This window comes from Symphalangus syndactylus, chromosome 10, assembly GCF_028878055.3.
Source record: "Symphalangus syndactylus isolate Jambi chromosome 10, NHGRI_mSymSyn1-v2.1_pri, whole genome shotgun sequence".
Lineage (NCBI taxonomy): Eukaryota > Metazoa > Chordata > Mammalia > Primates > Hylobatidae > Symphalangus > Symphalangus syndactylus.
Genome location: NC_072432.2, coordinates 124,153,354 through 124,175,941, shown reverse-complemented (window position 1 = coordinate 124,175,941; position 22,588 = coordinate 124,153,354). Strand labels below are relative to the sequence as shown.

The window sequence follows — 22,588 nt, the reverse complement described above, 5'->3', positions numbered from 1 at the left end:
AACTAAGAATTGAAACAATTTTTTAGTTAATCATTTCAAAAATATTTATAATGGAGTCATGTAATTTTAGACCTGGAAGATGCCAAAGGTCAAATTTTCAAATTTATGCCATCATTTAATAGTCATATTATTAAATAATATTATCTGATTGCTATTTATCTCATGCCATACACAGAGCAATTATTTTTGAAGCACTTGATTTTAATAAAACATACCATCTAACATAATACTAAATTTGCAATCTTTCTCTCATCATGCAAAAGCACTAGGAAATGCGCAGAGCAACAAGCAACAATAATCCTTGTACCTCAGATATTCAATATCATAGTAATAGAGCAGGAAGAATGACAGAATGATAATAAACCAGTTTGGGAGGTATTTATAATACAATTTGTTTTCACTTTCATTAACTACATAAACTGCCATATGCTTAAATCTATTAACTATACCTCCGAAAGAAAGATTTGCCAGGCTATATGGTCAATATGAGGTACAGGTAAAATTTAAGCTGACATTCTACACAATAAGCTAAACAGATGGACTAAACCTCCCTTTTACTGTCCTTTTTTTAAATTACTTTTCTCAGATCATATTTATGAAAAGCAAAGGAAATGTAGCACATAGAGAAAGTAATCATATCAAAATTCATAACAGTTCAAAAAATATAGCATTCTAGTACTAGGATATGCAAATTGAACAAACTGACACTATATGAAAATTCTATATATAATTAATACCTCGGTATTGATGCCTACTTCTTCCTTGCTTCTCTTAGAACTTGAACAGATCTCTTCAGAACTGGGAAAACATCTCCTTTTGTTGACATCACATGAAGGTTGAAGTCCGCTGTCAGGACCATGTTTAAGGATCTCAATCGCCATGTGGATAAGGTACGTGTCAATGTTTTCAGGAACTAACATTCTGATTAGGTTAATTTTACTCATATCTGTAAAAGATAAAAAAACTCCATTTCAAAATAAATTACAGAGAATATTTTAGAAAACCTATGAGCTAGAAATAGTGAAATATTCTGTAGAAAGGAAGGAGGAAGGTTGCCAAAGAAAAGTTTCCTCTTTCAAATGCCTACAGCCTTACGGAATGGAAATAGAGTAAAAAGTCCACTCGGGTATCACCTGAAGCCCCTGCCTCCAAGATCCAAAGTCAGGTCAGTACTATTGACACTGCATAAATTGTGTTTCAAATTGTCTTTTGTGGGCTGCCGTGAGAATCAAAACAACCATTTGTGGAATTGTTCTAAAGGAAATTGTGCTTCCAATTCCAAATATCAATTATAATTAGTTTTCTCTTAAAATAATTTATTCTGATCACTTGTTGGCCTTTTGCCTAACATCAAGTATAAAAACAATTTATTTAAGTAGAAGCTAATCGTACTTATAAATAAGATTCTAATAAAAAAGATTCTTTCAATGGCTATTATTGTAATAACAAGAGACATCAATGATTTTAAAAGCACATTAACTAGATGAGATTTCTGGGAACATATTTCTTATTTTCAGAATCAAGAAACTTTACATTTTTTGCAGCTCAACAGAACTAATTCAGACTGTGTCAATTTCTTGACACCTTCTAAAATTATGTAGCACCCTCCTATAGGCAAGCCAATAACTATGTTTCAGCACTTCCTTCCAACACCACGTTCTTCTGCAATGCTCCAGAGTGCGGTAAACCCAAGCAGTTTAGAACCTACTCACTCGTCTTCACCTATTTACAAAACATATCAAACATTTGACACCCAATTCAAATTAGTGATCAGGAACCAAGTATTTTTCAAATGACAACCTGAAAAGACGTTCTTTAAATTACTAGTTTTCAGGTTTATATTTTCCTTTCTTCCAAAGGTTAGCTTGCTACTCCAAGACTCCTCAAAACACTGCAGTTTAAAAAGCAAAAAAACAAAACAAAACAAAACAAAACAGGAAGAGAAAGTTACACAGCTAATAGAAACTAGGTCAGTGGGTTAACTAAAGTTTCAAAATCTTAGAAAGGAAAAGATAACCTCTATACATAGTAAAATCAGCAACGTGACTATCATATCTCTCAACCAAACTAAAATTGTATTTGTCCCTTGGTCATTATATCATCCTAATATCGTCAAAATTCCCCCAATTTTACTATTTCATCATTTTTTAATGGCTGAGGAGTATTCTGTTGTATGTGTGTATCCAAATTTACTTTGAGTTCCTTTTTGTCTTCAAATTTTAAAATATGTTTGGAACAACTTGGGCACATTAGTCCACTTTGTTCAACAGTAAATTTTACAAAAGCTAAACACAGATCAAGTATTTCCAGTTAAAATTTAGCATCAGAAGATTTGTTGTATATATAAAGTACATACCTGATTACAAAGGCTTATTACAGAAAAAAGTACGTAAAATACCTCATTAATATTTTCATATTGATTACATGTTGAAATGATAAAATTTTAAATATAGTAGACTAAGTTATATTTTCAAAATAAATTGCATCCATTTACTTTTTAAAATGTGGCTACTAGAACATGTAAAATTGCATATGTAGCTCACATTGTATTTCTACTGATAGTGTGGTTTTAGAAAGACCATATAAATTTTCCCACACTCGAAACCAAGTAATATACAACTATATTGCATTAAATTCATTTTCTTCCGTGGGTATTTAGAAATTAGATAAATAAACTATGTATGATTAATTTCTTCATACTGTAAATGTAATATTTATAAACCAATTTTTTAGGGAAAAATCACACAAGCTTGAGCTATTATCGTGTAATGGGCTAAACAAATTAATTTTAAAAGAAAAAATAAGATATTTTATTCTCTTTTGAATCACTTTATTTCTAAAATTAGAATGTCTTTTGTTCATAAAATGATGATGCATAAACACCCGCTTATGGTGTTAAACCACTACTAATGATTTAAAGTTAAATGTATAAGGTTAATTTCTAGATATAAGTTAAAAATTCATATATTTTTCTAATACATTTCTATAAGTACGCTTTATATTTCTATGGTAAATTCATCCTGCATTTTATATATATGCAAATAAGTGGCATTTAGCTTTAGAGGTGCATCTTACTCTGCTCTAACTTCCCACGTAAATAAGTGCTAAAAATATCTACTGCAGAATTAACAACAACACTGGCTACACACCTTCAGTGTTTTAAAAGAGATCATATTACCCTTACTTTTGTAGTAGATCCCTTGGAAGCCACTCTTAATTTTCCAGTTACTCGCACATTAAGAATTGGGGAATAAAATTAATCAAAATACTATCTAGGTACCTCATTCAATGCCTTAATTTATTATTAAGCATAGTTAGAATGCCAAATCCATACAGAGTTTAAAATTATATAAACAAGGAAAAACGAAAAGAATACAAAGGTACAAAGCTCCTTTAAATATGAACAGTTTTCCAGACAAAATCTACTTAACAGAGTATGAAATTAATAGCTATGTTTTCTCAATTCATAATTACTTTATATTTAGGTAAAGATTGTGTCATAATAAAATATAGGAAACTTCTCAATTCAGGATTGTACAAAGTTTAGATTTCAATCAAACTTGTTCTTTAAAACTCTAAATTATTGTGGCATGGCTACAGTTAAATAAAATATGAAAATAACATATCTGAATCGTTATTATAGTATGTATATCCTCATTCCTTGTTATTATCATTTATAATCCAACAATGTTTTCTACAGTAAGAGAACAAAAAGTATTTTATAAAGAAAAAATAAGAATCCAAAAGCACAATCTCACATCCATAAATGATAGTTTAACGATTATGAGTGTACTATCAAAAGAAATAAAAGAGGGCTGGGCTCAGTGGCTCACACCTGTAATCCCAGCACTTAGGCAGGCTGAGGTGGGAGGATTGCTTGAGGCTAGGGGTTCAAGACTAGCCTGGGCAAATTAGTGAGACCCCATCTCTACAAAAATATTTAAAAATTAGCCAGGTGTGGTCCCAGCTACTTGGGAGGCTGAAGTGGAAGGCTTGCTTGAGCCCAAGAGTTCAAGGCTGCAGTAAGCTATGACTGTACCACTGCACACCAGCCTGGGCAACAGAGTAAGACTTTGTCTCAAAAAAAAAAAAAAAAAAAAAAAAAAGAGTTCATGGTTATCACAACCTTCTTAACCTCCTCTATTCTGGATTTAAAAGTAGGCTACAAAAAATATACTTTTTCATATTATATATGCAACCAACATACAGTGTATTAACAGAAGGATAAGTTTTTAATAAGTATGTCTTAAGAATTTTTCATTATTATATTCTGCTTGATTTTAATATTTCTTACTTTAAAGGTAAGGGGTAAAAACACCCAATAAATAAAGATATGAAATGGATTACAAATAAGTTAGTTTGTTTCACTCATCAAGTTAGAGTTTATATACCCATATCTTATCTCAGGATTAGAAATTGCATATTTCTTTCTTTTAAGTTAATTGGCAACACAACTTTAACACGAATAAAAAGAAAAACTTAGTCATTAATCTTAGACATGGTATTAAAACAGTTTTATAACTCTCTAGGCCTCACATTCCTTATCTCCAAAACAGGGTGGGGATGGAAAGGGAAAGTGTAATGATTTCCAATTTCATTTCTAAATCTAAAGTTCCATAACTTTGTGCCTACATGATTTAGAAAGCAAATTAACAGCACTTCAATTCTTTACCATAGGCAAATAAAACAGATGCTGTCAATACATGGCTGAATAATATAATATGAAATTTTCCTTTACCATTTCCCTTTGCCCATAATAAAGTGATGTTAGAAAGTCCATTTAGGACATTCGGGAACATATGCCCAAGAATTCTTTGGTGTGAATGAGAATGCATGCGTGCACGCACGTGTGCGTGCGCACACACACACACACACACCCCATTACAACCTGTTTGAATTCTTAAATTGTATGTCTGTATAAAATACATTTTGGGGAACATTCTTATATACTTATTAAGTTCATACATTCTTTTTTTTATTATTATCATACTTTAGGTTTTAGGGTACATGTGCACAATGTGCAGGTTTGTTACATACGTATACATGTGCCATGTTGTTTTGCTGCACCCATTAACTCGTCATTTAGCATTAGGTATATCTCCTAATGATGTCTCTCCCTCCTCCCCCCACCCCACAACATTCCCCAGAGTGTGATGTTCCCCTTCCTGTGTCCATGAGTTCTCATTGTTCAATTCCCACCTATGAGTGAGAACATATGGTGTTTGGTTTTTTGTCCTTGCGATAGTTTACTGAGAATGATGGTTTCCAGTTTCATCCATGTTCCTATAAAGGACATGAACTCATCATTTTTTATGGCTGCATACCATTCCATGGTGAATATGTGCCACATTTTCATAATCCAGTCTATCATTGTTGGACATTTGGGTTGGTTCCAAGTCTTTGCTATTGTGAATAGTGCCGCAATAAACATATGTGTGCATGTGTCTTTATAGCAGCATGATTTATAGTCCTTTGGGTATATACCCAGTAATGGGATGGCTGGGTCAAATGGTATTTTAGTTCTAGATCCCTGAGGAATCACCACACTGACTTCCACAATGGTTGAACTAGTTTACAGTCCCACCAACAGTGTAAAAGTGTTCCTATTTCTCCACATCCTCTCCAGCACCTGTTGTTTCCTGACTTTTTAATGATGGCCATTCTAACTGGTGTGAGATGGTATCTCACTGTGGTTTTGATTTGCATTTCTCTGATGGCCAGTGATGATGAGCATTTTTTCATGTTTTTTGGCTGCATAAATGTCTTCTTTTAAGAAGTGTTTGTTCATGTCCTTCGCCCACTTTTTGATGGGGTTGTTTTTTTCTTGTAAATATGTTTGAGTTCATTGTAGATTCTGGATATTAGCCCTTTGTCAGATGAGTAGGTTGCAAAGATTTTCTCCCATTCTGTAGGTTGCCTGTTCACTCTGATGGTAGTTTCTTTTGCTGTGCAGAAGCTCTTTAGTTTAATTAGATCTCATTTGTCAATTTTGGCTTTTGTTGCCATTGCTTTTGGTGTTTTAGACATGAAGTCCTTGCCCACGCCTATGTCCTGAATGGTATTGCCTAGGTTTTCTTGTAGGATTTTAATGGTTTTAGGTCTAACATTTAAGTCTTTAATCCATCTTGAATTAATTTTTGTATAAGGTGTAAGAAAGGGATCCAGTTTCAGCTTTCTACATATGGCTAGCCAGTTTTCCAGCACCATTTATTAAATAGGGAATCCTTTCCCCATTTCTTGTTTTTGTCAGGTTTGTCAAAGATCAGATAGTTGTAGATATGTGGCATCATTTCTGAGGGCTCTGTTCTGTTCCATTGATCTATGTCTCTGTTGTGGTACCAGTACCATGCTGTTTTGGTTACTGTAGCCTCGTAGTATAGTTTGAAGTCAGGTAGCGTGATGCCTCCAGCTTTGTTCTTTTGGCTTAGGATTGACTTGGCCATGCGGACTCTTTTTTGGTTCCATATGAACTTTAAAGTAGTTTTTTCCAATTCTGTGAAGAAAATCATTGGTAGCTTGATGGGGATTGCATTGAATCTATAAATTACCTTGGGCAGTATGGCCATTTTCACGATATTGGTTCTTCCTACCCAAGAGCATGGAATGTTCTTCCATTTGTTTGTATCCTCTTTTATTTCATTGAGCAGTGGTTTGTAGTTCTCCTTGAAGAGGTCCTTCACATCCCTTGTAAGTTGGATTCCTAGGTATTTTATTCTCTTTGAAGCAATTGTGAATGGGAGTTCACTCATGATTTGGCTCTCTGTTTGTCTGTGATTGGTGTACAAGAATGCTTGTGATTTTTGTACATTGATTTTGTATCCTGAGACTTTGCTGAAGTTGCTAATCAGCTTAAGGAGATTTTGGGCTGAGACAATGGGGTTTTCTAGATATACAATCATGTCATCTGCAAACAGGGACAATTTGACTTCCTCTTTTCCTAATTGAATACCCTTTATTTCCTTCTCCTGCCTGATTGCCCTGGCCAGAACTTCCAGCACTTTGTTGAATGGGAGTGGTGAGAGGGCATCCCTGTCTTGTGCCAGTTTTCAAAGGGAATGCTTCCAGTTTTTGCCCATTCAGTATGATATTGGCTGTGGGTTTGTCATAGATAGCTCTTATTATTTTGAGATACGTCCCATCAATACTTAATTTATTGAGAGTTTTTAGCATGAAGCGTTGTTGAATTTTGTCAAAGGCCTTTTCTGCATCTATTGAGATAATCATGTGGTTTTTGTCTTTGGTTTTGTTTATATGCTGGATTACATTTATTGATTTGCGTATGTTGAACCAGCCTTGCATCCCAGGGATGAAGCCCACTTGATCATGGTGGATAAGCTTTTTGATGTGCTGCTGGATTCAGTTTGCCAGTATTTTATTGAGGATTTTTGCATCAATGTTCATCAAGGATATTGGTCTGAAATTCTCTTTTTTGGTTATGTCTCTGCCAGGCTTTGGTATCAGGACAATGCTGGCCTCATAAAATGTGTTAGGGAGGATTCCCTCTTTTTCTATCAATTGGAATAGTTTCAGAAGGAATGGTACCAGTTCCTCCTTGTACCTCTGGTAGAATTCGGCTGTGGATCCATCAGGTCCTGGACTCTTTTTGGTTGGTAAGCTATTGATTCTTGCCACAATTTCAGAGCCTGTTATTGGTCTATTCAGAGATTCAACTTCTTCCTGGTTTAGTCTTGGGAGGGTGTATTTGTCGAGGAATTTATCCATTTCTTCTAGATTTTCTAGTTTATTTGCATAGAGGTGTTTGTAGTATTCTCTGATGGTAGATTGTATTTCTGTGAGATCAGTGGTGATATCCCCTTTTTCATTTTTTATTGCATCTATTTGATTCTTCTCTCTTATTAGTCTTGCTAGCGGTCTATCAATTTTGTTGATCTTTCAAAAAACCAGCTCCTGGATTCATTAATTTTTTGAAGGGTTTTTTATGTCTCTATTTCCTTCAGTTCTGCTCTGATTTTAGTTATTTCTAGCCTTCTGCTAGCTTTTGAATGTGTTTGCTCTTGCTTTTCTAGTTCTTTTAATTGTGATGTTAGGGTGTCAATTTTGGATCTTTCCTGCTTTCTCTTGTGGGCATTTAGTGCTATAAATTTCCCTCTACACATTGCTTTGAATGTGTCCCAGAGATTCTGGTATGTTGTGTCTTTGTTCTCGTTGGCTTCAAAGAACATCTTTATTTCTGCCTTCATTTCATTATGTACCCAATAGTCATTCAGGAGCAGGTTGTTCAGTTTCCATGTAGTTGAGCGGTTTTGAGTGAGTTTCTTAATCCTGAGTTCTAGTTTGATTGCACTGTGGTCTGAGAGACAGTTTGTTATAATTTCTGTTCTTTTACATTTGCTGAGGAGTGCTTTACTTCCAACTATGTGGTCAGTTTTTGAATAGGTGTGGTGTGGTGCTGAAAAAAATGTATATTCTGTTGATTTGGGGTGGAGAGTTCTGTAGATGTCTATTAGGTCCACTTTGTGCAGAGCTGAGTTCAATTCCTGGATATCCTTGTTAACTTTCTGTCTTATTGATCTGTCTAATGTTGACATTGGGTTGTTAAAATCTCCCATTATTATTGTGTGGGAGTTTAAGTCCCTTTGTAGGTCACTCAGGACTTGCTTTATGAATCTGGGTGCTCTTGTGTTGGGTGCATATATATTTAGGTTAGCTCTTCTTGTTGAATTGATCCCTTTACCATTATGTAATGGCCTTCTTTGTCTCTTTTGATCTTTGTTGGTTTAAAGTCTATTTTATCAGAGACTAGGATTGCAACCCCTGCCTTTTTTTGTTTACCATTTGCTTGATAGATCTTCCTCCATCCCTTTATTTTGAGTCTATGTGTGTCTCTGCATGTGAGATGGGTTTCCTGAATACAGCACACTGATGGGTCTTGACTCCTTATCCAGTTTGCCAGTCTGTGTCTTTTAATTGGAGCATTTAGCCCATTGACATTTAAAGTTAATATTGTTATATGTGAATCTGATCCTGTCATTATGATGTTAGTTGGTTATTTTGCTCATTAGTTGATGCAGTTTCTTCCTAGCCTCGATGGTATTTACAATTTGGCATGTTTTTGCAGGGGCTGGTACCGGTTGTTCCTTTCCACGTTTAGTGCTTCCTTCAGGAGCTCTTTTAGGGCAGGCCTGGTAGTGACAAAATCATTCAGCGTTTGCTTGTCTGTAAAGTATTTTATTTTTCCTTCACTTATGAAGCTTAGTTTGGCTGGATAGGAAATTCTGGGTTGAAAATTCTTTTCTTTAAGAATGTTGAATATCGGCCCCCACTCTCTTCTGGCTTGTAGAGTTTCTGCCGAGAGATCAGCTGTTAGTCTGATGGGCTTCCCTTTGTGCGTAACCCGACCTTTCTCTCTGGCTGCCCTGAACATTTTTTCCTTCATTTCAACTTTGGTGAATCTGACAATGTCCCTGTCTGACTGACAGCTTTGAAGAGAGTAGCGGTTCTCCCAGCACGCAGCTGGAGATCTGAGAACGGGCAGACTGCCTCCTAAAGTGGGTCCCTGACCCCCAAGCAGCCTAACTGGGAGGCACCCCCCAGCAGGGACAGACTGACACCTCACTCGGCGGGGTACTCCTCTGAGACAAAACTTCCAGAGGAACTATCAGACAGCTGAATTTGTGGTCTCACGAAAATCTGCTGTTCTGCAGCCACCGCTGCTGACACCCAGCCAAACAGGGTCTGGAGTGGACCTCTAGCAAACTCCAACAGACCTGCAGCTGAGGGTCCTGTCTGGGAGAAGGAAAACTAACAAACAGAAAGGACATCCACACCAAAAACCCATCTGTACATCACCATCATCAAAAACCAAAAGTAGATAAAACCACAAAGATGGGGAAAAAACAGAGCAGAAAAACTGGAAACTCTAAAAAGCAGAGCACCTCTCCTCCTCCAAAGGAACGCAGTTCCTCACCAGCAACGGAACAAAGCTGGACGGTGAATGACTTTGACAAGTTGAGAGAATAAGGCTTCAGACGATCAAACTACTCTGAGCTATGGGAGGAAATTCAAAACAATAGCAAAGAAGTTAAAAACTATGAAAAAAAATTAGACGAATGGATAACTAGAGTAACCCATGGAGAGAAGGGCTTAAAGGAGCTGACGGAGCTGAAAGCCAAGTATCGAGAACTACGCGAAGATTGCAGAAGCCTCGGTAGCCGATGCGATCAACTGGAAGAAAGTGTATCGCTGATGGAAGATGAAATGAATGAAATGAAGCGAGAAGGGAAGTTTAGAGAAAAAAGAATAAAAAGAAACGAACAAAGCCTCCAAGAAATTTGGGACTAGGTGAAAAGACCAAACCTACGTCTGATTGGTGTACCTGAAAATGACGGGGAGAATGGAACCAAGTTGGAAAACACTCTGCAATATATTATCCAGGAGAACTTCCCCAATCTAGCAAGGCAGGCCAATATTCAATTTCAGAAAATACAGAGAACGCCACAAAGATAGTCCTCGAGAAGAGCAATTCCAAGACACATAAGTTCATACATTCTTAAGTGCCTATTAAAAATGACAGACTATAAAAAAATCATATTTCGAGGGTATTTTTAAGACACCATAAAATTTTACTATCTACGTCTTCAATCATCATCATCATCATCATATTCGCCACCACCATTTGCTATTACCAGTGTGACAAAGCTTTCTGAACAGTATCTAATTTACAGTCATGTACCACATAATGATGTGTCAGTCAACGATGGGCAGCCAACAGGAACAAGTATCCATTAGATTATCACAGAGCTGAAAAGTTCCTATCAACTAGTGACATCACAGCCATGGTAACATCACAGTGCAAAGCATCACCCATGTGTTTGTGGTGGTAATGGTGTAAACAAACTCACTTTGCTGCCAGCTGTGTAAAAGTCTAGCATATACAATTATGTACAGTACATAATACTTGAAAATGATAATAAATGACTATGTTACTATGTTTATGTGTTTGCTATACTATACATTTTATTATTTTTTAGAAGTTCACTGTAAAACAGGCAGGCCTTTCTGGAGGTGTCCAGAAGAAGGCATTGTTATCATAGGAGATGACAGCCCCATGCATATGACTGCCCCTGAAGACCTGGTGGGACAAGATGTGGAGGTGGAAGATAGTGAGACTGATGATCCTGAGCCCATGTAGGCCTAAACTAATGTGTGGGTTTTTGTCTTGGTTTTTAACAAAAAAATGTAAACAGTAAAAACAAATTTAACAAAATCAAAACCAGAAAAAAGCTTAAAGAAGAAGGATATAAAGAAAATATATTTGTATAGCTATACAATATGTTTGTGTTTTAAGCTAAGTGTTATTACAAAAGAGTAAAAAGATTTTAATTCATAAAGAAAAATCATTACAGTAAGCTAAGGTTAATTTATTATTGGCAAAAGAAGATAAATCTTCTAACTTTTATTTTAGTTTCAAGGGTACATATGCAGGTACGTTATACGGTAGGTAGACTTGTATCACAGGGGTGAGTGTGGCCTAAGTGCACAGGGTTTATAAAGTCTACAGCAGTGCATAGTCCTAGGTCTTCACATCACCACTCACTCACTGACTCACCCAGAGCAACTCCCAGGGTGCAAGCTCCATTTGTGGTAAGTGCCCTATACAGATGTACCCTTTATTATCTTTTTTTTTTTTTTTTTTTTTTTTTTGAGACAGAGTGTTGCTCTGTCTCCCAGGCTGAAGTGCAGTGGCACAATCTTGACCCACTGCAACCTCCACCTCCTGGGTTCAAGCGATTCTCCTGCTTCAGCCTCCTGAGTAGCTGGGATTACAGGCGCCCACCACCACACCCGGCTAATTTTTGTATTTTTAGTAGAGATGGGGTTTCATCATGTTGGCCAGGCTGGTCTTGAATTCCTGACCTCAAGTGATCCGCCTGCCTCGGCCTCCCAAAGTGCCGGGATTACAGGCGTGAGCCATCACGCCCAGCCTTTTTAAAAAATCTTTTACACTGTATTTCTACTGGGCCTTTTCTATGTTTCACTATGTTTATATATACAAATACCACTTACCACTGTGTTTTTTTTTGTTTTTTTTTTGTTTTTTTTGAAGCTTGGAAGTCCTTTATTTAACTCATGCAGACCGACTTTAAACCCACGGCACACGGGAACACGGGACATTTTGAGTAATGCTCCAAAGAGAATCTCAGAAATAGCCAAACCTTGGTTCTCATCCATTCTTGATTACAGAAATGCAGAACACTGAGCCAAGATGCGAAATCTGGAAAGTGCTTTTGGTCCACTGGTCTAGCTGCAGTCTAGAAGTGGCTTGCGGGAGAAGCTACCAGAAAGACCCCGGAAGGTCTCCTGTCATCATTCGGGGTGGCAGAAGTTTGTCCTGGCTTTTAACCTTTTTTGGGGTCACAAGACCCTTTGGGAATGAATATACAGCTATAGCTCCTCTCCCTAGAAAAATGCAGACACCGATAGCATTTTCCACACAACTGCAGGGCATTCATGGACTCCCGAGGCCCATCCTTACGCCCCGACACTTGGGAAGTAGGAGTGAATGAATGCGCTGTTTCCCTGCCCTAGGGACAAGAGGTAAATTAAGTCATTCATTCACTCATTCCTTCTGTCTTGAGCCCTAGCTCAGGGCTAGCCTGGGTGCTCCCGGCCGTGGGGCTCCGCCCTCGCACGGGGCCACGAAGCGGGGCCACCCCCTTTGCCGCGAGCCCACCCCCCTCGCCGCGCGCCCACCCCCCTCGCCGCGCGCCCACCCCCTCGCCGCGCGCCCGCTTCCGCTTCCACCACTGTGTTATAATTGCCTACAGTGTTCAGTAAAGTCACATGCTGTACAGGTTTGAAGACAGGAGCTATACCGTACAGCCTAGGTGTGTAGTAGGCCATACCATCTAGGTTTGTTTAAGTCCACTCTGTGAGGTTCCCACAAAATGAAATCGCCTAACAACGCATTTCTCAGAATTCATCCCCATCATCAAGCGACACAACTATATTTCTCACAATTCTATAAGAGAGGCAATATTAACTCTCCCTGTCTTAGAGATGAGGAAATTGAGGATTAGGGAAATTGGGTCACTTGATGGAGGTCACATAACAATGAAATGCTAGAGCCAAGGTCTAAATACAGATCTCTCTATTGCCAAAGCCTTTGCTCTTACTGACTAGACCAACACCACCTGTAAGTTTCAGCATATAAAGAAGGCAGCTAAATGATCGCAAAAATGCCAATAGAAAAAAAAAGGGGGGCAGGGGGAATTGCACAAATTCCTTTTTTTTTTTTTTTTTTTTTTTGAGACAGTCTCACTCTGTTGTCCAGACTGTAGTACAATGACGCCATCTCGGCTCACTACAACCTCCACCTCCCATGGGGGTTCAAGCAATTCTCCTGCCTCGGCCTCCCAAGTAGCTGAGATTACAGGTGTGTGCCACCAAGCCCAGCTAATTTTGGTGTTTTTAGTAGAGACGGGGTTTCACCATGTTGGTCAGGCTCGTCTCCAACTCCTGACCTCAGCCTCGGCCTCCCAAAGTGCTGGGATTTTATGCGTGAGCCACTGTGCCCGGCCTGCACAAATTATTTCAGAGAATATTGCCTATTACTCAACGTCTCATCAAAAGATGCAAATTGCTTTAAGCCCTGAGAGACAATACATTTCTAAAGGAAGAAAAATTCCAGACTACGAGCATGAAGAAGACACTTGAGTCTCTGGCTTTTCCTAAAACGCTATCTCATTCTGCACTAGAGAAACAGAGGTTTCGACAACCATAAATCTAATCCTACAAAGTAATTACTATTTTCCTCTCTCTGCCTTGATTTCTGAAGTTAGGAAGATTAGAAGGTGACCAGAAGAGTTGGCCAGCTTTCTCATAAGATGCCTCTCTACCCTACCTTGGATGTTTTACAGCTTAGTTCAGGATTTGGCTAATTTAACCTTAGCAAATCGGTATTAACCAGGTTCATGAAATGCTAACTTATTAACTTACATCGTTAATTCATAAGTATCACACAGATAAATACTCAGATTAGCATGACTACTACGTCCATTCCTTACATACAGATCTGCATGGGTAGTTACCATCAGAAAGCTAGGAAGTGATATAGAAGCAGAATTCGTTGTTAAGATATTGTCAAATATAAATTTTTCCCAATTTTTAATGTCTTTCATTTCTTCTTCTTTTTGCTCAGATGACATTAGGTAATTTTTCTCCTTTTATCCTTATTGTGGTAATTAACATTTAAAGATTTTTCCAATCTTGAGTCATTCTAGCATTCCTGCACAAACTAAAACTTGTCAGGGTATAAGGTCTTTTTTTTTTTTTTTTTTTTTTTTTTTGAGACGGAGTCTCGCTCTGTCACCCAGGCTGAAGTGCAGTGGCATGATCTCGGCTCACTGCAACCTCCGCCTCCCTGGTTCAAGCGATTCTCCTGCCTCAGCCTCCTGAGTAAATGGGATTACAGGCGTGCGTCACCACTGCTGGCTAATTTTTGTATTTTTAGTAGAGACAGGGTTTCACCATGTTGGCCAGGCTGGTCTTGAACTCCTGACCTCAAGTCATTTGCCTATCTCAGCCTCCCAAAGTGCTAGGATTACAGGCGTGAGCCACCATGCCTGGCGCAATACCTTTTTTTTATATATATATAATTTTTGGGGGGGAGGATTTATTGTGCTTATGGGTGGCTTTGGTCTTTTAATTTTCCATCTCAGATCTTTATTTTCTGATTTTATTATAATTTTTTTAAATTATAACTTTTATTTTAGACTCAGGTAGTACATGGGCAGGTTTGTTACATTAGTATATTGCTGAGATGCTGAGGTCTGAGGTACAACTGATCCCATCACCCAGATAGTGGGCATAGTACCCAACATGTAGTTTTTCAACCACTGTCCCTTCCCACCTTTTCAACCATTGTTGCTTCCCTCCCCTCAGTATCCCCAGTGTCTACTGTGACTTTTTTTTTTTCTCCTTTTGAGACAGGTTCTCACTCTGTCACTCAGGCTGGAGCACAGTGGCATGATCACAGCTCATTATAACCCCAAACTCCTGAGCTCAAGTACTCCTCCTGACTCAGCCTCCCGAGTAGCTGGGACTATAGGTATACGCCACCATGTCTGGCTAATTTTCTTATTTTTTGTAGAGATGGGGGTCACACTATGTTGCTCAGGCTGGTCTTGAACTCCTGAGCTCAAGCAATCCTTCCATCTAGGTCTCCCAAAGTGCTGGGATTACAGACTCAAGCCACCACGCCTGGCCTGTTCTCATTTTTATATCCATATGCACCAACTTTAGCTCCTGCTTATAAGTAAGAACATGCAGTATTTGGTTTTCTATTTCAAACATGACATTGACATAACTTATAAATAGGTTATTTACTTACTATACTTGAAGTCCCCTGGCCACACCCCCGCATCCCTGGAACTTAGATGAGCACTACTCCAACTTGCCTCTGTGTCTGTCCTTTCCCTGTGCTTCCACCGTGATCAATGGAAGTGAAGGAGCTGTTCGTTCTTTAGACCTTCAGTCAAGTCATGCTCAAGCCTAGAAATAATCCTGTCTTCTAAGTGACTTATTTTTGCTCAGATCCATTTAAGTACAGTATTGACTGTGCTTTCAGAGAGTGATCTTCCAAATTCCTGGGGGGAATTGTTCACAAGTTGTTCACAAGTGGGAAAGACTTTAAGGTAGTAAAAAGTATCTTCACTGCAGCTTTGGAGATGAGGCTATTGGTATGGCCACTGCTCTATCCTAACAGTCTAAAGAAATTTATCAGATTTATTGAGTTATAAGACCCCAAGTTTGTATTTACACATCTAGGAGAGAAAATCCTCTAACGTATCTCCTATTTACTTGTGTTAAAAAAAAAAAAAAAAGGATAATAATTTAAAATATTTCTACAGGGCAAGCAAAGGGGCTTGCTCTCCACAAGCACAGCTGAGGTTCTGCAGCAAAGTGACAGGAAATCCTTCTACATGGAGGCCCACAGAACTTGGTCTGTCCCTTCCATGTCACAGTAACTGATACCAATGACTGTGTTGATTAGAAAGGCTACTCGAGCAAAACCAATGACAAGGACTCAGAAGGGTTTAGGGAAGAACTAGGAGTCAGGAAGCTACTGGGAATGAATGTGGAGAAAAATATGGTTTTTGCAAGTGATGAGGTAGAAATTAGAAGAAAAATGAAAGTGCACTGTTTTGGATGGTGGGGAAGTTGTAACCTTAAGCTGAAAAGGAAAATAAAAATTTCTCAGTGTCTCACATGCCATGGCTCACACCTGTAATCGCAGCACTTTGGGAGGCTGAGGTGGTCGGATCACCTGAGGTCAGGAGTTCGAGACCTGCCTGTCCAACATGGAAAACCCTGTCTCTATCAAAAAACACAAAAAATAGCTGGACATGGTGGCACACGCCTGTAGTCCCAGCTACTCAGGAAGCTGAGGCAAGAGAATCGCTTGAACCCGGGAGATAGAGGTTGCAGTGAGCCAAGATCACACCACTGCACTCCAGCCTAGGCAACAGAGCAAAACTCTGTCTCAAAAAACAAAACAAAACAAAAAAATTTCTCACTATATTTTCCTGTGAGTGATAATGGGAAGAAAGATTGTTTTCCTAAAACAAGAAAAAGAATCACAAAAGTAAGGTTTTCATAATAGCATAAAGGATTAATGCTGTTAAAAGTGAAAAATATAGTGGATTGCTTGTTTACTTCATCAAGTCATTAAGGGTGCAGAGCCAGGCCACGCTTCTCACCTGAGTTGACGGGAGGGTTTCGGATAACATCAGCAATAATCTTCTGAACCTCTGGAGTCAGGCCTGCTCGCTCCAAATCAAGGGGGCAGCCAGCTTTCACCGCTTGGGATAAGTGCATGCCAATTGTCATGAGAGGCAGAATCCTGCTCTCAGCTATGCTCTTCTAGAGAAAGAACAGCAAAAGAACCCAGTGAATTGCAAAAGTGTCCACTCCAGTCATGGAAATAAAATGTCCAAAACATTCAGGTAGTAAATGCTCAGTGTGAAATAAACAATGAACTAAACCTTTACCTAAGTTTTTCATTTTCAGAGTTTCTTTCTTTTTTTTTTTTGAGACAGAGTCGTGCTATCGCCCAGGCTGGAGTGCTGGAGTGCAGTGGCGCAATCTTGGCTCACTGCAGGCTCCCCACTGCAGGCTTCATGCCATTCTCTTGCCTCAGCCTCCCAAGTAGCTGGGACTACAGGCGCCCACCACCTCACCCAGCTATTTTTTTTTTTTTTTGTATTTTTGGTAGAGACGGGGTTTCACTGTGTTAGCCAGGATGGTTTCGATCTCCTGACCTTGTGATCCGCCCGCCTCGGCCTCCCAAAGTGCTGGGATTACAGGCGTGAGCCACCATGCCCAGCCCAGAATTTCTTTAAAACTACCCCCATTACAGCTCTCTATAGGTTCTACTTTTTATACTTATACTGTATTGAATAAAACAAAATCACCCAGCTTTACCGAAGAATTCAATCCTCGCCCCTCTCTATTCACTTTAGAAAGCCATTAGTGGCAGAGAAGTCATTCTCTGTACGTCTAATAGTTGTCACAACCTTCTGAAAACATAGTAAACTGTAACCCAATACTATATACACTTGAAATAACACATGGTAGTTTGGTTACACAAATTTCCAAGAAGACAAATCCTAAAATGCTTAGCGATAACATAAGGCTCCAGATGCATTCTATAAAAGGTTCCTGAGAAGACTCTAATAGGTGTTTGAAATTGGCTCTATTCATAAAATAATAACCACAGTTCCACAAGGGCTGTCAGCATTTTCCTACTATTGAACTTCACATGAACAGTGCTACATATTTATACAGTTCTTTAAACAAATGTGGCTCCAAATACATTTCAGATACTTATTAGGTAAAACATTCTTTTAAACACTCAGAAAGCTTTGTCACTCAGCTCTAACTTATTTCATGATCCTCTCTTTCAATACATTTTCAAAGTCTGAATTTAGACTGTATTTGCATAAATGTTGATACTTTCACAGAATAGAGCATTTAAGGCAATGTTTTTCATCCTTCAAAGGTAGGTTTTAAATTACTTTCATTAAATGTCTACTAGAAAAGTGTGCACCATGTGTGCATAATATCAGGGTTATTTGATACCAGGTTTCAAATTACCTCCAACTAATTGTAGTATTGCTCCTGATTAATTAGTTCTAAGCATGTTGAATTCTGCGGTTAACTGGCAAGACCCTCTCAGACTCCTGGGAGGTAAGGATAATTATACCACCTATCACACAATAAAATACAACCAAATAATACCAAAAGACACAAATGAAGATATAACAGTCTTCACATTTTTAACCATGAATACATAAACTAACACATGAAACCCCGTATTTCGGCGGAGCATTAGAATACACTTTATTCAGAAAATTTGGAGCCAATAACAAATTTTCTTAGTAACTGTTGTCATTTCTACTATACATACATGGTCAAATGAGGTATATACAGGCATATTTAACATGTACATAGAAGTTATTATTTACATAAGAAACTGAACTTGAAATTCCCATTTCTTATGTGTTCTATTTCAAAAATAGTATAATGGAATTATTTGGTTTCTTCGGCAATGGCCTTTGTAAGGAACTTTAAGAAACACGACTGTCAAATTAGAGCATTTATTTAGTAAGATAAGCTATGGACTGCTTATTCTTATTTATTTTAAATGATCAAACCTGAATAAAAGGTGTGTAACACAGGCACTAGTGGATGGAACCAAAGACAACAGAAAAGCAGGCATTGGACCATATCACTTGTTCCAAATCAACTTAATGTCAAGAGGATGTGAACTCAAACTTAACCGTAAGCCTCATTTTGTCCCATTCCATTAAAACTTACTCTCCATTTTGTATACAATAAACCTCAACAGCCTTAAAGATTTATCTTAGAACAATGAAGAAACATTACATATGGTCTTTTTTTTTTTTTGGAGACCGAGTCTTGCTCAGTCACCCAGGCTGGAATGCAGTGGCGCAATCTCAGCTCACTGCAACCTCTGCCTCCTGGGTTCATGCAAGTCCCATGTCTCCGCCTCTCAAGTATCTGGGATTACAGGCATGCATCACTATGCTCGGCTAATTTTTGTATTTTTAGTAGAGACAGCGTCTCCCTATGTTGTCCAGCTGGTCTCAAATCCCTGGCCTCAAATGATCCGCCTGCCTCAGCCTCCCAAAGTGCTGGGATTACAGGCATGAGCCACCACACCCGGCCTACGTATGGTCATTTGTTACAGCAATTAGATTGTTTTCAAAGAGCATCAAAACAGTACTAGAAGAGATAGAATGAAAAGCAAGTTTTTAAAAACATATTTCCAGTTGCTTGGCTATGCTTCCAGAGATCCAGTGTGTATTTTTTGTACACATACAAGAATATGTGACTACATAAGCATGCTTATGCACACACATTTACGTTTGTTTTTCTGTTTTGCACCTTCCTTTTTCTTAATGCATCTTGAGATTGTTTCTTAACACTGTGAATATTTATAGTTTTTAAACTATTAGTCCCATTTTAAAATATGGCTGATGCAGTATCCCTGAGCTATAAATGTGTTTATCAGTACCCCGATACAATCTCTAGAAGATATTCATGGCCAAACTAAACTTGCTGCTATTACTTAACAGGGAGGCTTAACAGAAAAAGAAAACAATATTCTCTTTTAAAATTAAAAATAAACTGAGCTTTATTGTAGGGTTGGAGGAAATTGATCCCAAGCCAGAGCTTTAATACTAAAAAGCTGATAAAACACAAGTTTAAATAAACCAAAAAAACTCCCTGTAACATGAAAGTCACACTTACCAAAGGCATCTTCTTTTCTTGGAATAAAGAGTATGTGACGGCCATAGACTGTGAAAGTGTGCATATTTTATTTTTTGCTACCAGACTCGTCTTCTGTTCTTCTTGAGGTTTTGTACTTGAAAAGAGGTCTGTCTACAGAATTTTTAATGTAGCACAAATGATCAGTAATATCAATACAATAATAGAATATAAATATGATAATTAGCCATCAAGAAAAAAAAACACAAATTAAACCTATAAGCAACAAATAATTCCCTTTTTATGGAGAGCTCAAAAAGAAGTTGAATTTTTAACATATTGATTTAAAAAGGTAAAATAATGCTAGAGCACACAAAATTTTAATAAAGTACTTGTGATAACAAACATTTCCTAGTCTTCTCTTTAACCAATAAGAAGGACTAAAAAAAGGAACTATAATGTGAACCACTCTGTCTTTAAATAAGTCCCCATTTCCCTGGAAGTGAATATTGAATGAATGAAGGAATGAATGAACAGAATCACTATTCAAATTTAGGTACTGTAACCACTAATATATCATAAGGAAATACATCATAACACTCTCTCTACATATCTAATTTTAAATGATACATCCCAACTAGAAATCTAAGTATTCTATAAAATCTTAAATATGGTTCTTTAAGAAATGTTTAAAAGAAAAAATGAGGAACGACTGAAAAACAAGATTAATGAAAAAATAATGGAATCTTTTTAAAGGCTGAAATAAAGGTAAAGAGATAGACAACTTTTTTTTAACTACACATAAAAGGTAGATGAAAACAGCATACTACAGTCATAATAAAACCTGTAACAAACGAAATTAATAAAGAGCCTCGTCTCTTGATGAATGATATTGGTATGATTTTTATAAGGTTATTTATCATGTGTTCTACTATATTATGTATACATATATGAGGAAATGTGTCTATGAGCTCTTCTTTTGGAAAGAAATTTATTTTTTGTTTCCATACTCTGTTACTAGGGAGTTTAAGAAATATATTAGTTGAGTATTAATTTACTTCTTGGTGAGAAACATAAATGTTTCTGTTTTACTTTTTACATGCTATATAGATGATGCCTAATGTTTGAATTATCTGACCCAAGGCAATAAAACGTGCTTGCCAAATCTTTTGGGGGATTACATTTTACATGTGGAAGAATCTCAGAGCTAAACTCTCACATCAACACAAAACATAATTTCAATCAAATAACCCTAGCAGTGGAGATTTCATGTTCTGAGCATATGGTGGGCCTAATAAAACAGTCCCAGGTATTACATGTGTCTGTTTCTCTTTTACAGCTTCAGAATAGCCGCATTTTGCAATTTGTAGAAACCCCACCAAGACAAAATAGGTATTTACTGAGGAAGCATTGTTGGCTGTTCAGACTGGTCACCCCACTGTGGCAACGCCATGGTCTAGGCCAGCATTTCATCCTCATCCTTGCAAGCTCAAAAGTCTAATGTGTCTTGTTACAGGGTAGTTGGGTTTTGGGGAATAGAGCTGCACTACCCATCTATTGAACTTGGTTTTATGTGTATGTGTGTATAAATATCACTGTATATATTAGAAAGCAAATTCATTAATTTATGAGGCATACAACTGGACGGTTTCACTTGCCCCAACCAGTATGTTCTGTCCTATAGAAGAGTTATATAGGAAGCCAGCTCACCTGAAAGTTGAGAACAAGTTTGGAATATAACAAAGACACTTTTTTTTTCCCTATCACTTAGGCTGGAGTACTGTGACACAATGATGGCTCACTGCAGCCTCAAATCCTTGGGCTCAAGCAATCCTCCTGCCTTAGTGTCCTAAGTAGCTGGGATTACAGGCTAGCACCACCACGCCTGGCTAATTTTAAAAATTGTTTTTGTAGAGGTGGGGTCTCGCTATGTTTCCCAGGTTGTTTTCTAATTCTTGGCCTCAGGCAACCTGCCTGCCTTGGCCTCCCAAAGTGCTGGGATTACAGGCACGAGGGATTGCACCTCGCCATAAGGGAACTTCTGATAGTGCCTTAAGTAGTCTCTTAACAAAGATTAAGTTGAGGCATTCTCCTTGACAATTAAACTATAATATTCAAATCTAGTTAGCAAAAATGTCTTTTTATCTGAAGAGTGCTTAGGTAAGCTTTGCCAACTTTTGTCCTTACTGCCTTTTCTATTTATATCTTCCTATAATTGACCACTCATCTTTTTTTTTTAAGGTTTATTGTGGGATATATCAAATATATACACAAGTAGAGGGAATAAGATGGGCATCACCTGGTTTCAGCAACTGTCATTCATAGCCAGTATTATTTCATGAACATCCTTAGGTATTTTCTAACTACCCTGCCCCTACCCCTGGATTTTTTTTAAATAAATAATATTTGTACATATTTATGCCATATATGTTCATATAGTCTTTTTTTTTTTTTTTTTTTTTTTTGAGATGGAGTCTCGCTCTGTCGCCGAGGCTGGAGTGCAGTGGCGCGATCTCGGCTTACCGCAAGCTCCGCCACCTGGGTTCACGCCATTCTCCTGCCTCAGCCTCCCGAGTAGCTGGGACTAGACTATGATTTGATTAGATTTTTGCTTACTAGAATCACACTGTTGCCCTACCTTCCTAAGAGTGTTATTTCAGATTACTTTGCCAAGTATTTTGGATATCCCTAAACTCTTTAATTGTACATTTATGGATTATATCATTACTTCATTCCATAAATTCTCAAAATTCTCAAAAAATGTATTTATATAAAAATATTTTAGCATATTTTTCCTATATGGCCATCTTAATGCGTTTAATATGTGTCATAT

At 37.8% G+C, this 22,588-nt stretch overlaps 1 protein-coding gene across 5 annotated transcripts in view; it reads right to left on the bottom strand.

Annotated features, from left to right (window-relative positions):
- The window catches only part of WRN (WRN RecQ like helicase), a 146,724-nt gene that overhangs the window by 5,799 nt on the left and 118,337 nt on the right, over positions 1–22,588 (bottom strand). For all 5 annotated transcript variants that reach the window (XM_055295908.2, XM_063610892.1, XM_063610894.1 and 2 more), the window contains 3 exons: positions 19,798–19,929; positions 16,722–16,884; positions 738–946 (listed from right to left, as the gene is read on the bottom strand). In XM_055295908.2, the coding sequence (XP_055151883.2) occupies positions 738–946; positions 16,722–16,884; positions 19,798–19,929 (504 nt within the window). The remainder of the gene's footprint in view (positions 1–737; positions 947–16,721; positions 16,885–19,797; positions 19,930–22,588) is intronic.